The following is a 13,013-nucleotide window of genomic DNA, read 5'->3' on the forward strand; positions in this document are numbered from 1 at the left end:
AGAGCGGCAGAAAGTTGTTTTGAAAAATTAAAATGCACAGATAGCATCTTTTCTCTTCCTGTTTTGACAGCGCCATGTGTTTGCAGACTGTGTAGGGTTTAATTTTTAGGCGGAAATATCCCCTCCACCCTCTGGGAAAGACTAAGGCATTTAAAATCACCTTCCCCATCTTCCTCTCGGCCCCGCACTTTTTCATTTAAACTTTCAGGATCCTCCATCGATGCCTGTAGTAAACTGCCTTCCTTCTTATTCTCAAGAATATTGCAGCTCCCCAACACGGGAATTTTTTTTTTTTTTTTAATGAAAGGAAGGAGGGAGGGAGGGAGGGAGGAAGGAAGGAAAAAAAGTCGTGGCGACCGCGCGTTTCGAAAGCGCGTTTTCGTTTCCTCTCCCGGCGGGCTGTGGCCCTGCCGGGCTGCCGTAGCCGGCCTCGCGCGGCCCCAGACGCGGCGAGGAGCCGCCGTCGGCGGGACTTCCGTGTTGGCGGGATTCTGAACGCTGCCATGGCTCAGACCGTGCAGAACGTTACATTGTCGCTCACTCTGCCCATCACGTGCCACATTTGCTTGGGGAAGGTAATGGGTGATTCTGGGCACTTCTACGAAACAGGGTCGGGTATGAGGTGGCCCTCCGGAGCCGAGGGCGGTCTCCGTGTGTGGCGGGGACGGGGCGTGAGGCGCCGAGATGGGTGCAGACGCTAACCCGCGTTCTCCTCTGGCAATGGGAGGCCGCGTCCTGGGGGACGGGATCGCGTCGTGATTACTGGGTTCATCTGTGTGCCTTTTGGAGGAGGGTGACAGCGGCCTGGGGTCTGAAGGGAGGGCGGCCAGGCGGTTCTGCCTCCGCCGGCGGCCTCACCCGGCCGACTCCGGCGTCGAAGGAGGCCTCGTCAGAAAGGAATCCCAACAGTGTTTTACGCCCCTGTGCCACCCGTGTGGCGTGTGGTGAAGCCCATTGGAGCACGTTTCCTGGGAGCCTTGCCTAAGAGTCCTTCGTCCCCTGCACGAGTTTAGTGTTTCTGTCCTTGGGCCTGCCTGCAGTGCTAGTTGGGGAGAGTCTTTTCCATTTCCAGCCTCCTTTGCTTTGCTTAACCCAGCCGTGTCCTTTGCTCTGGGTTCAAAGTTGGCAAAGTAGATAGTACCCGCCCTTAAGTGATGTTTAAAAATGAAAGGCATGGTCTTTTATTCCAGGAACGGATCGGCGAGGAGATAGAATACCCTCTCTTTGTGTCGCAAAAGGTGCCTAATGTGTTTGTGAAATGAGGTAGGAGAGAGTAGTTCTGAATTAGAAACGGAATTTTGAAGGTTCTAAAGCATTTGTCTGCTCTTTCGTTTCCGTTTGTGCCTCCCATTCGGTGTTTAAAAGAGCATTTCTTTAACGCGTAGATCAAGAAGAGGAGAAGATACTGTGCATGAACAATCAGATTTTTCTCCACCCTGAATTGTTTTTACGTTTGTGGTGTGTCTGTATTTACCCTGAAATGCAGACTGGAACTACAGCCGCATATTTAGAATTGAGACATACAGACTTCAGAGAGCAAACATTTGAGTGCCAGCCAACACGATCATTTGCCTTAGGTGTTTGGGGTTCTGTGTGAATTTACTGAGTTCGAGGAAGTAGGAAGTCAGGCTTGGAAGCAACTGATAACTTGATATCCCTCAGAATGAAATGCCAAGGAAATAGCAAATGTGCTGTGAGAGTATATAGGGGATGGCTTGATCAATTCTGACTGGAGAGATCAAGGATGGCTGCACGGAGGGCGGTATTTGAGCTGGCATTTGCTGCCACTGCCTACTTACATAGCTGGGAGGAGGAGATGTTTGTGTTTGCTCTTCTACCTGGTTTCTGACATGAAGTTCCCACAAGTATATGTTAAATTCTGAGTGAATATACTCCCAGCGATAGCATTAAAAGCTGATAAAGATACCTTGGGAAATAATTTCCACTTGGTCTTAGTTGTATGCATTATATCTGTTTCCATTAGTTAATAGGCCCTTTTGCAGTTGTGTTGAAAATGTGTTCTGCCTGGTTGATTTTCCATACCTGTGCTTTCTGTGTGTAACAAAAATGATTCTAGTAGAGGGTAGTGCTTTGAAGAGTACAGAATGCTTTTGTATGTATTTAATTACTTCATTTACTCCTCTCACCAGTGCTGTGAGATAGGCTGGTTGCCCCATTTTTTTTTAACGTAAGAGAACTAAGGCTTATAGTCTCTGGTTTGAACCTCTGTCGTTATCATTTGTGTCTTCAGTAGATTAGGTCCTAAAAACTGACGTGAGCAGACACTCTTGGGGGTCTTCTTCCCTCCCTCCCTCACTTTCTCTCTTTTTTTCCTGTATTTGTTGGCTGTGTTCTAAAATGAAATCTGCTAATAAAAAATTAACGATTTGTAAACTGTCATCTTTTTCTACTAGGGAGGCATAAAGGTGTGGTGGTTGAAGGCCTGAGTTCTATGTTCAGACTGCATGAGTTCTAGCTTCTTCCGTTTACTAGTTATATGACCTCATACAAGTTACTTAACCTCTTTCAGAGCAGTTTCCTTATCTGTAAGATGGGAATAGTAGTAGTAGCAACATCCTTCCTTGCATTTTGGGATGATTAAATCAAGTAATTCATATGTAGTGCTTAGCATAAGGTCTGGGGCAGAATAATATTCAATAAATGTTTACTTTTAGTGTGGGTGCTGAGACAGGCCCTCCTATGAGCACACCAGCCTTTCAAGTAACTTGTGCTTTCCAGTGGCTTTCTGAGGCAGTGCACTTGATGAAGATTTGCTTTCCCAATGGAGTGAGTTTGTTCTAGAAATTGCCACAGGACGTCCAGAGGTTTTAACTGGTTTCATATAACTGTTGCCTTTTGTATAGTTAAAGCAAATCTGATCTGCTTGGACCATTTACCCTCCCCACATACTGGTATTTGTGGGATACTGGAGATAGCATAACCTGGGGTAGTAGGTACCATGTTCCCATTGTTACTTCCACCTCCCGGACACAGCATCTCTGGCCAACTCTGAGATCTACCTTTAAGGTCCTTTTTGCTTAGCCCTCTCCCAGATAACCATTCTTTTGCCAACCTCATTATTTGTCCCCAAATCTCACCATCTGCAAGATCCTTTTCTTTTGCTTGTTCAACAGAATTAGGGGCCATTACCCCCTGAAAGGTCACTGTAAAAAAAAAAAAAGCATATTACTTTAAAGGAGAAGGTTCGGGTAGGAGAGACCTTAAATCTAAATGGATAATGTAGATGCTGATTGGGATGGGGAAGAATGGAAAGGTAAAGAACTAGTGGAGGTAGCCTAAGTACCCACATTGTCAATACTTTGTTTTTTTGATACAAATGTACTTAAAATTGGACAGTTTAGACATTTTGCATTTTCTGCCTGTCTCTACCTCAGTCTTTTTTTTTTTTAAGATTTTATTTATTTGAGAGAGAGAGAATGAGAGAGAGAGAAAGCACATGAGAGGGGGGAGGGTCAGAGGGAGAAGCAGACTCCCTGCCAAGCGGGGAGCCTGATGCGGGACTCGATCCAGGGACTCCAGGATCATGACCTGAGCCGAAGGCAGTTGCTTAACCAACTGAGCCACCCAGGCGCCCGTTATTGAATCTTTTTTTTTTTTAAAGATTTTATTTATTTGCGAGAGAGAGAATGAGAGACAGAGAGCATGAGAGGGAGGAGGGTCAGAGGGAGAAGCAGACTCCCTGCCGAGCAGGGAGCCCGATGCGGGACTCGATCCCGGGACTCCAGGATCATGACCTGAGCTGAAGGCAGTCGCTTAACCAACTGAGTCACCCAGGCACCCTGAATCTTTAAATATAAACTTTTTTTCATCTGGAAGGGAATCAAGCTTTATGTAGCTCTACAATATTAAGATTTGTACTTATGTAATGGCACGCTCTCTGGCTGAAATAATCTGAGATGAAATCAGCTTCCTTAGGGTGTGGGGTGTCTGTTTCTTGTAGAGTCCAGTAATAGGGTGGACTGTTTCCAGCTTAGAGTACTAGAGGAAGAATCCTTTGTTTTTTTTTTTCCCAGGGAGGACTTCTTGCCTTGCTTTCCACCCATATTGTTGATTAAAAATGTTGACAAGGTAAGGCTAGGTACAAAGCTTTATGCAACTTAGAGTCCTCATTCTAGGTTGACTAAATTCATTCATCAGTGTTCATCAGAGGCTGTTGATTGGCCAGCATGTTATCAGCCGCAGTATACTGAGCCCACATTTGAGTCCTGATTGCCTCTCAGTTCCCAAGAGTGGATTTAAGAACCAGCCTTGTACATAACTATCACAAGTAATTTGCTTTGAAAAAAGCCATATGGACTACCATTTTTCTCTTTTCCAAATTAAGTTTAAAGAATGCAGACACTTCAAAAAATGTATAATAATATTGTGGGTTTTTTTAACATACTTAGAGCATAACAAAAAATTCACTGAAAAAAAGTGTTGTTATATCCTAATAATTTTAAGGTTGGTATGTAATAGCTAGCATATGTACTAAACAAATAAGATTCCTGAAAGCATTCTAAGTAGGGATAAAGGTAGGGGAGGCAAAAATGTATTACTTTTCCTTTTACCTGGACAGAAATGGGGACCCGGACCAATAGGCATTAAGCAACTTAGTTCTCAGGATAACACAGTTTTAAAGTTCTAGGACTGAAATTTTGGTCCAGAGCCAAAGATTTCTTGAAACATAACAAGAACAATCCAGAAATTTTAATTTTGAAAAGTTTCCAAATTCCCAAAGTTGGTGATGGTAGGGGAGCTATTAGCATCATTTCTATACCTCAGGCTTCTTTTTCAGTCTTTCTAGGTCTTGTCTCATGAAGCCCATAAAATGTTGACATAGGTGCAAGAAAGAATATTCTTTGAAGAAAGATTAGCTCTAGTCTCTAACAAAGGTGATAAGAGACAGAGGAGTTGACTTTAAGTGTGATTGCCAGGCCTGTTGGTTGTCTTTCCCTCCCATCACCTCCATCAATGCCCCTTTTCTGTAGCCCCTACTGATCCCAAAGTCTTGATCCTAATCTTTTGCTTCTTTCAGGCATGTGCCCTCTATTTCTTACTCTCAGACTATTGTTTACTAACTCTGCCCTAAGGAAGAAAAATCTATTTCTTAGTTGAAAGAGCACTCAATTTGCAGCTGAGTCACATTGAATGATGGTTAAATACTGGTTCTGCCACTTATAACCTGTATTATTATTTCCTTGAGTCTCAGTTTCCACAGCTGAAAATGAATTTGATACTACCAGGGCCATTAGGTTATTTGGGAAATTCATGTGAATATCCTAGACCAGTGGTTCTCAAAGGGGTGGGATGGATTTCATCCCCCAGGGATATTTGGCAATGCCTAGAGATGTTTCTGATTGTCTCCAGGGGTGTGCTAGTTATGTCTAGTGGGTAGAGCCCAGGGATGCTGCTAGCTAAACATTCTACAGTATACAGGAGAGCTCCCTACAACAAAAAGTTCCTCAGTCCAAAATACCAGTAGTCCTGCATCAGGCTCCCTGCTCAGCGGGAAGCCTGCTTCTCCCTCTCCCACTGCCCTTGTTTGTGTTCCCTCTCTTGCTGTATCTCTCTCTGTCAAATAAATAAGTAAATAAATAAAATCTTTAAAAAAAACCAAACATCTTCAAATAAAAGAAATGAAAACTATGCAGTAGAATTACAGATTTAGGGTTAATCTTTCTGCACCTAGGACTGTCCCCCTCAGGCCCATTCCAGTGATAAGAGCCCACTTTTTATACCTTGCTCTCTCTTATCTCTCTCCTCTTCCTCCCCAGCCTCAGGGTGTATTACCCTAGAATATCATTTTGACATGCTTACTCCAGATGAGTTTGGCATTGTACATGTCACTTGCTGTTGTCGTCTTGCATTTTTATTTTGTAAGAATACTGTTTTATTGCCACAGATCTCATTTGAGAGTAAATTGGATATAAAGCCTAATAACAGGCAACTTATGACTATTTCCATATCTCAGTAAGATTATATTAAGGAAAATTATGTGCGTGTTTAGGTATTGTATATACCAGGATCTGGGTAGAGGAAGAGGGGTGGACAGGAATTGAGGGAGGGCTACATTCTTTGTATTTTGCTCCTGTAGATTACAGTCAAATAAATAACAAGTTGTTTGTTTTAGTAGTTATTTATTTATAGATCTCGCTTCTCCTAAGCCAAATTTAAACCATTGTTTAGAAATCATCATCTGATAAGTACTTGCTCCAAAGAAATGAATTAGTCAACTCTTTCAAAACTCCCAACACAATGACAGTGACAATACCATGTATCAAACAGTGAAAATGATTCTCCTGTGGGTGGCATTGCCAATGGTCTTAGCAGAGAGAGCTAAGTAGTCTGCCTGTGATTGTTCTTCTAAAGAATTTGGCATATTAAATGGGAAGGTTAAACTTTTGCTTTTACACAGTTTGTTAGTGGCCATTGACCTTTTGCTTCTTGAGACACTTTTAGGAACATGATTTCAGCCTTTTTTTAATACATCAGAATTCAGTTTTATTAATCTTAGAATGTGCAAGGCATTATATCAGGTGCTGTAGGTGGATACAAAGATGAGTATGCCCATCCCCTGACCTTAAGGAGGCTGAAATCTAATTGGGAAGCAGGATGTAAACAACTTTCTAAGTACAGTACAGAAGGAAATGAACATTAAATCAATGCATAAGGAGTACCCTTATGAAAATCAGACAAAGACCCAGTTAATTTTAAAAAGGATTAATGAAGGCCTTGCAGAAGAGAGAGGTAGCATTTGATTTTCGTCTTAAAAGGTGGAAGGGACTCTATTTTGATTGGGGAAGCTGGAGACCAGCAGGTTATATCAAACTAAGAAATGAGAGCACAATCTGTCTTTGGCTCAGGTCATGATCCCAGGGTCCTGCTTCAGGCTCCTTGCTCAGCGGGGAGCCTGCTTCTCCCTCTCCCTCTGCCCCGCCCCCTGCTTTTGTGCGCGTGCGCAGTCACGCGCTCACGCACTCGCGCTCTCTCACTCGGACAAGTAAGTAAAAAATCTTTTTTAAAAAAAAAAAGGTGGGGCGCCTGGGTGGCTCAGTTGGTTAAGCGACTGCCTTCGGCTCAGGTCATGATCCTGGAGTCCCGGGATCGAGTCCCGCATCGGGCTCCCTGCGGAGCAGGGAGCCTGCTTCTCCCTCTGACCCTCCCCCCTCTCATGTGCTCTCTGTCTCAGATAAATAAATAAAATCTTTAAAAAAAAAAAAAAAAAGGTGGACAGAAGTGAATATTTGGAAGCCAGGAAGCTTGGGTGGGAGGAGGTCATTGCAATAGGTCCTTGGGTAAAAGAATGAGAGCCTGAACTCATTATTGAGGTGAAGATGGAAAAGAAGGGATAGATGATAGGTAAAAGTAAAACAAAGCAAAAAACATTTTAAGGTAGATTTGCCAAATTTTGACAATTCTAGGATATAATTTTTTCACACTATAACTTTTTTGAAACCTGGCTGTATCAAGTGATGGCATCTTACAGTTGTAATTAGCAGCATTTTTCATACTTTTTTCTTAGTGGTACAGAAAATATTGGTGCATCTTAAAATCTCTGGCCACTTAGACTTGATATATGATACCAGGATTTGATGACCAACTGGATGGTGAGACTAAGTGAAAAGGGTGAGACAGACAGCTCTGAGTACTTTACTTCAAGTAATGAGGTGATGGTGCCATTAACTTAGATAAGAAGGAGTGCAGGAGGAGGAGCAAATGTGTGGAGGAGGCCAAGTTTGGGTTTGGACATGTTATGATTGAGGCAGCTACAAGATCTTACATGGAGTTGGCTCCGAGGCACAGATACAGTAATACTGTTAACCTTTTCTTTTCTTTCTCTTTTTTTCTTTTTTTGAGGGATTGCTATCTGGAACCCTCTGTGTTTATCTTTACATTATTATATCTTAATGCCTGGATGAAAAGTATAATAAGTTAAGCCATTATCTTCAGAGACAGAAACCTATGCTCATTGTAACTAAAGGGCTTACCCAAGGTCAAACAGCTCAAATGGCAGAGCTGGAGTTAGCCCCAGGTTTGTCTCTCAAAACCTAAGCTCTGCCACTTACTGAGGTCCAGTTACAAGAGGATTCTCAGGAGTTGTCATAGAAAAGATGTTAACATCATGTGATACATGAGATTAAGAGAGAAAATGGAACTATGCCAGATAAGATGGCCCAGGAAAAAAAAAATTAAAGAAAGCAGCTGTACCACCTCTGGTATTTTGAATATAAGCATCTCACTCTGATCCTCTTTTCATCATACCTACTCTCCAGCATTACTTCAGCCTTATCAAGACCAATTCGTTGACTCTATGAATATCACTTTTTCACCGTCATCATTACCATTCATATACTCATGTCCCTTGTTAACCATGGTCATTTATTATCATCGGTCCCTTGTCTCTCTCTTTCTTGGCACAAATCCAACTCTGGGTAAACCCATCTACTTATTTGCTTCCTGCCTGAAACTGAACAGGTAAAAATTGGTAAGAAAAATAAACACCTGTGTTAATTGGTTTTTGTTTATAGTAAAAATTACACATCTCAAATAGGAACTCAGCAATGTTTGGCAATCCTGCTATATGTAAATTACTAGTAAATTTACTTTCTCCCTTTTCAAAATACTGCTTTAATAAAAGAACTACGCAGCTGAGCTCAGTCAACCCTCAGAATCATGGGAAAGAATAATAAATTTTTGCTTTAAATGAGCAAAAAAAAAAAATACTGCTTTATTCTGTTTTCTCAAGTTGATATCCCTACCCACATCTCACTTTCGGCTGGTAACCTCACCTCATATTTAATGATTAAAATATAAGCAATTGGAATAGTTACAACATGAGTTCTCTCATTTTTCCATCAACACATCTTCTAACCCCTTTGCATTTGTTCTCACACCCTTGGCCTTCCCTTTTGTTACAATGAAAGACAGATCCTCAATCCCATAAAAGCCAAAACCTTTGCTTTGTGCTTTGGATTTCATTCCCTCTTGACTTCTTAGGGACTTTGCTGCCTATAGCTCTAATCCCTCCTCTTCTTCCTCCATCGTTAATATCCCCTCTTTACTGTATCATTCTCATTGGCATCTCTTACCATGGTCTTAATTCTTATGCTCACTCCTTCACAGCAAACCATGAAGGAATTGTCTATATTCTCTGTTGTCACTTAACCTTTCGCTGTCTCTCTCAATCTTCAGTCAAGTTTCCATTCTTACCATTTACTGAAGCAGCGCTTGTCAGTAACAGATCACAATGATTTCCATGTAATTTAATCCCATAGTCATTTCTCTTTCCCTATCAGGCTCATTCTTTTTCCTCTCCTCTCCTCTCTTCTCTCTTCTCCTCTCTTCTCCTCCCTCTACTTTCTCTGTTTTCTCTTAATCTTCTGATCTCTAGTGTAGAAGGACTCTAAAATGGTATTTTTATTATTATTAGAACAGGAAACTATTGAAAATGCTATAAAGTATTTTGAGTCCCACAGTAACATTACCTTGTGAATCAAGAGAAAGCCTAAGCATTTCCATGTTATTTTGGTTTTTATTTAAAAATTTTTGCTACTTGAAGAATATTAAGTTATTGTTCCCTCTGGCAGTTTGCCAATTAATGTTAAATACTGTCTTAATAGCAATTACTAATCCAGCGAGTTTTTATTGAGTACCTACTGTGTACTAGGCTGTCTTCTAGGCATCAGAAATTTAGGAATGAATGAAATGAGGGAAGTTCTTGTTCTCATGCAGCTTCCTTTCTAATAGGAGAGATAGACATTAAATGTGTAAACAAACATAACATCAGGTAGAAAACTAACGTAACTTCTTTCTTCTATTTTCTGTCTTTTAAAACAGCGACACACACTCAGAACACCTAAGTTAATCCTGACCGAGCCACCTAATTTCTTTACAATTTGGTTTCCTTATTTGTGAGGTATATTTAACTGTGTTTACCTCACAGGACTATTTAAAACAAAACAAAAACACAGAGAAAGTACATGTGAAAGCCCTTTGTAAAATATAAGACTATAGAAATGTAAAGTATTAGTATTTGTGCATATTGTATAAATGGAGTCAAATATATATATATTTTTAAAGATTTTATTTATTTATTTGAGAGAGAGAATGAGACAGAGAGCATGAGAGGGAGGAGGGTCAGAGGGAGAAGCAGACTCCCTGCTGAACAGGGAGCCCGATGCAGGACTCGATCCCGGGACTCCAGGATCATGACCTGAGCCGAAGGCAGTTGCTTAACCAACTGAGCCACCCAGGCGCCCGGAGTGAAATATTTTTATATTTAGTGCATGTTAGTATTTCTGTCAGCATTGTTTGCTGTTTAAATTATAAACCAGTGTTTTTATAAATCCTGAATAATTTCCTCTTAAAGCACCCACTCCACTGTACTCTAGAGAAACTGTTTGTTTGCTCTAAACTAAACTTATTGGGATTCTCCCAGTTATGACTATTGCCCTGTACTAAAAGTAGTGTTTCTTTTTTCAAAGGTACGCCAGCCTGTCATATGCATCAACAACCATGTATTTTGTTCAATTTGTATCGATTTGTGGTTGAAGAATAATAGCCAGTGTCCAGCTTGCAGAGTCCCCATCACGCCTGAAAATCCTTGCAAAGAGATTATTGGTAAGGGCCTATTTTATAAACACATAAAAACAGATTTGAAACAATCTCTAAATAGTGTATATTTGGAGAAAGACTAAAATAGACAATTTTCACTGATGTCATTTTGCCACTGTCATACTGGATGGATTGGTCATTTGTATAATCTGTAAGTGAACACAGTGGCACAAGCCACTATGAGAAATCTTAGAGGCTTGTGGAACTAACATTATGGTAAGAGGCTGTGCATGTGGACCAAAGTATTAATGGTTTAAAGCAGCAGGTGTTAAAGGTCAAAGAGGCCCATAGAGTTCAGGCAAGGAAGTTCAGCTGGGAATATCAAGAAAGGCTTCATAAAGCACGTGGCCTTAAGAGATTTAAGAATGGATAAAATTTCAACTGGTAAAGATTAGGGAGGGCATTTCATACAGAGAGAATAGCATGAACTAAGGATTAGAAGTAGGAAAACACAAAGCATGTTGTTAGAAATGATCAGTAGTTAAGTTTGGTCTGACTACTGAAATAAGACTGAAAGTATAAATTGAGACTTTAGTGCAGAGAATCTTGAGTAATAAACTAATTCAGGGACTTGCTCTGTGGGTGAAAAGAATAGAGTAAGCTGATGGTTTTGAACAAGGGAGTGGCAAGATCCAAAATGTGCTTGAGGAATGATATGTGAGTTGGGTTGAAGGGGAGAGACACAATGTGAGTATGTCAGGTAGGAGGCTCTAGCCCAGTTAAGGGGGAATGTGAGTCTGGTTTAAGGATAAAAAAGAACATTCAGTGCAATACCAGTGTGGGTAAAAGGGAGATAAAACTTGAACTAGAAGATCCTTGAAAAATTAAACATTTAAAGAGCGTTTTTAGTGTTTGGATTTTATTCTGCTCATATTAAGTTATCATTCTTAGATTGCAGAAATTAAAATGATTTTTACTTGTTTCTTGCTTTACGAAAAATTGAAAGTGAATCTATCATTGGCTACGTAGAGAAAACACTTTTCAGAAAATGTAAGAAGTCATTGTAATAATCCCAACTTAGGGAAAATGGACTTAGTAAGATTTTTACAGTGGAAATGGACAGGAAGATAAATACCAGAACAAAAGAAGAACTAGTAGGACTTTGGAACTAAGAAATCCAAAGGAGGAATCAGAGATTATTCCAAGGTTTCTTTCTTGGTACTTGGGTGAAATCTGGTAGAGGAATATTTTTCTCTTGTGAACTTTGATGATTAAAATAATTTGAATGTTTTCCCCAGCTTCTCTTCACATATCTTCTCCTGCCTTCATATCTAAGTGATATTTCATAAATTCACTCAAGTAAAATAGTTCACTCATCCTTGTATTTGGATAGAATGTCCTGAAAAAGAACATCTGTAAAATGCCTTTGCTGTCATGATACTAAGAAGTACAAAGAAAGTAACCACAGCATAGTTGACGAGCTCTCAGGAAGAATTCATTTTGAGTGTATTTGTATCGCGTTACGGGCATACAGTTAATGCTGTGATTCATAATCCATCGTAACTGGGTTGTTAGATTCAGTTAAAAGATGCGTTAATCTTTTCATTTGTGTTACCAGTAACTAGGTATGTTTGAATATTTTGGTTATAATAATATATATATCATAATATGAACGCATATATAGAGATAGATAAACATATTAGATAATTATTTATGTGAAATTTAAATTGATAATATGGATGATGTATTAATTGGTTAAATATAAATATAAACATTAGTTTTATTACCACTTAACTGTTGTCTGGTATTCAAACTTTGCAGTAGTCCAAATGTGATAATTAACAAAATACAGCCTTTGCCTTCATTGAGTTTATTATAATAAGATACAAAGGTAAGTAAACGCCCGTGATATTTTACTGAAGGTATTATGGTGTTATTTGACACTTACCTTTTCTCCAGATTGAGATAGAGAAAAGGCCTAGGTGGAAGCCCCAAGTGTGTATATAAGGGAAAGGTAGAAATTAAGCTGGAGAAGTATATAAGACAATAAGAAAACCGTTTATCTTTGTTTTTATACTGCCTAAATCAGAATAAAAGTTAGATTTTTTTTTTCCCCTTGTAGGAGGAACAAGTGAAAGTGAACCTATGCTAAGCCATACAGTCAGGAAGCACCTTCGGAAAACTAGACTTGAGTTACTCCACAAAGAGTATGAGGTAAATAATAATTATAATTTAAAATGAGGACAACACTGAATTCAAGCTAAAACTGAGCTATCTCAGTCTCTGGACTTCTTAGAGTAAACATCCAATGAAATCTTATTTTAAATGCTATTTTAAAAATATCTTATTTGGGGGTGTCTGGGTGGCTCAGTCATTAGGCGTCTGCCTTCGGCTCAGGTCATGATCCCAGGACCCTGGGATCGAGCCCCGCATCAGGCTCCCTGCTCCGCAGGAAG

The 13,013-nt window shown here is 40.2% G+C and overlaps 1 protein-coding gene across 1 annotated transcript in view; it reads left to right on the forward strand.

The window, feature by feature from the left end:
- Window positions 1–448: 448 nt before the first annotated feature.
- The window catches only part of OBI1 (ORC ubiquitin ligase 1), a 39,968-nt gene continuing 27,403 nt past the window's right edge, over window positions 449–13,013 (forward strand). The window contains exons 1-3 of the mRNA XM_035003211.1: window positions 449–575; window positions 10,488–10,623; window positions 12,680–12,771. Of these exons, the coding sequence (XP_034859102.1) occupies window positions 504–575; window positions 10,488–10,623; window positions 12,680–12,771 (300 nt within the window). The 5' untranslated portion in view covers window positions 449–503. The remainder of the gene's footprint in view (window positions 576–10,487; window positions 10,624–12,679; window positions 12,772–13,013) is intronic.

This window comes from Mirounga leonina, unplaced genomic scaffold (genome assembly GCF_011800145.1).
Source record: "Mirounga leonina isolate KUSES-001 unplaced genomic scaffold, KU_Mleo_1.0 Mir_127, whole genome shotgun sequence".
NCBI classification, from domain to species: Eukaryota; Metazoa; Chordata; class Mammalia; order Carnivora; family Phocidae; genus Mirounga; species Mirounga leonina.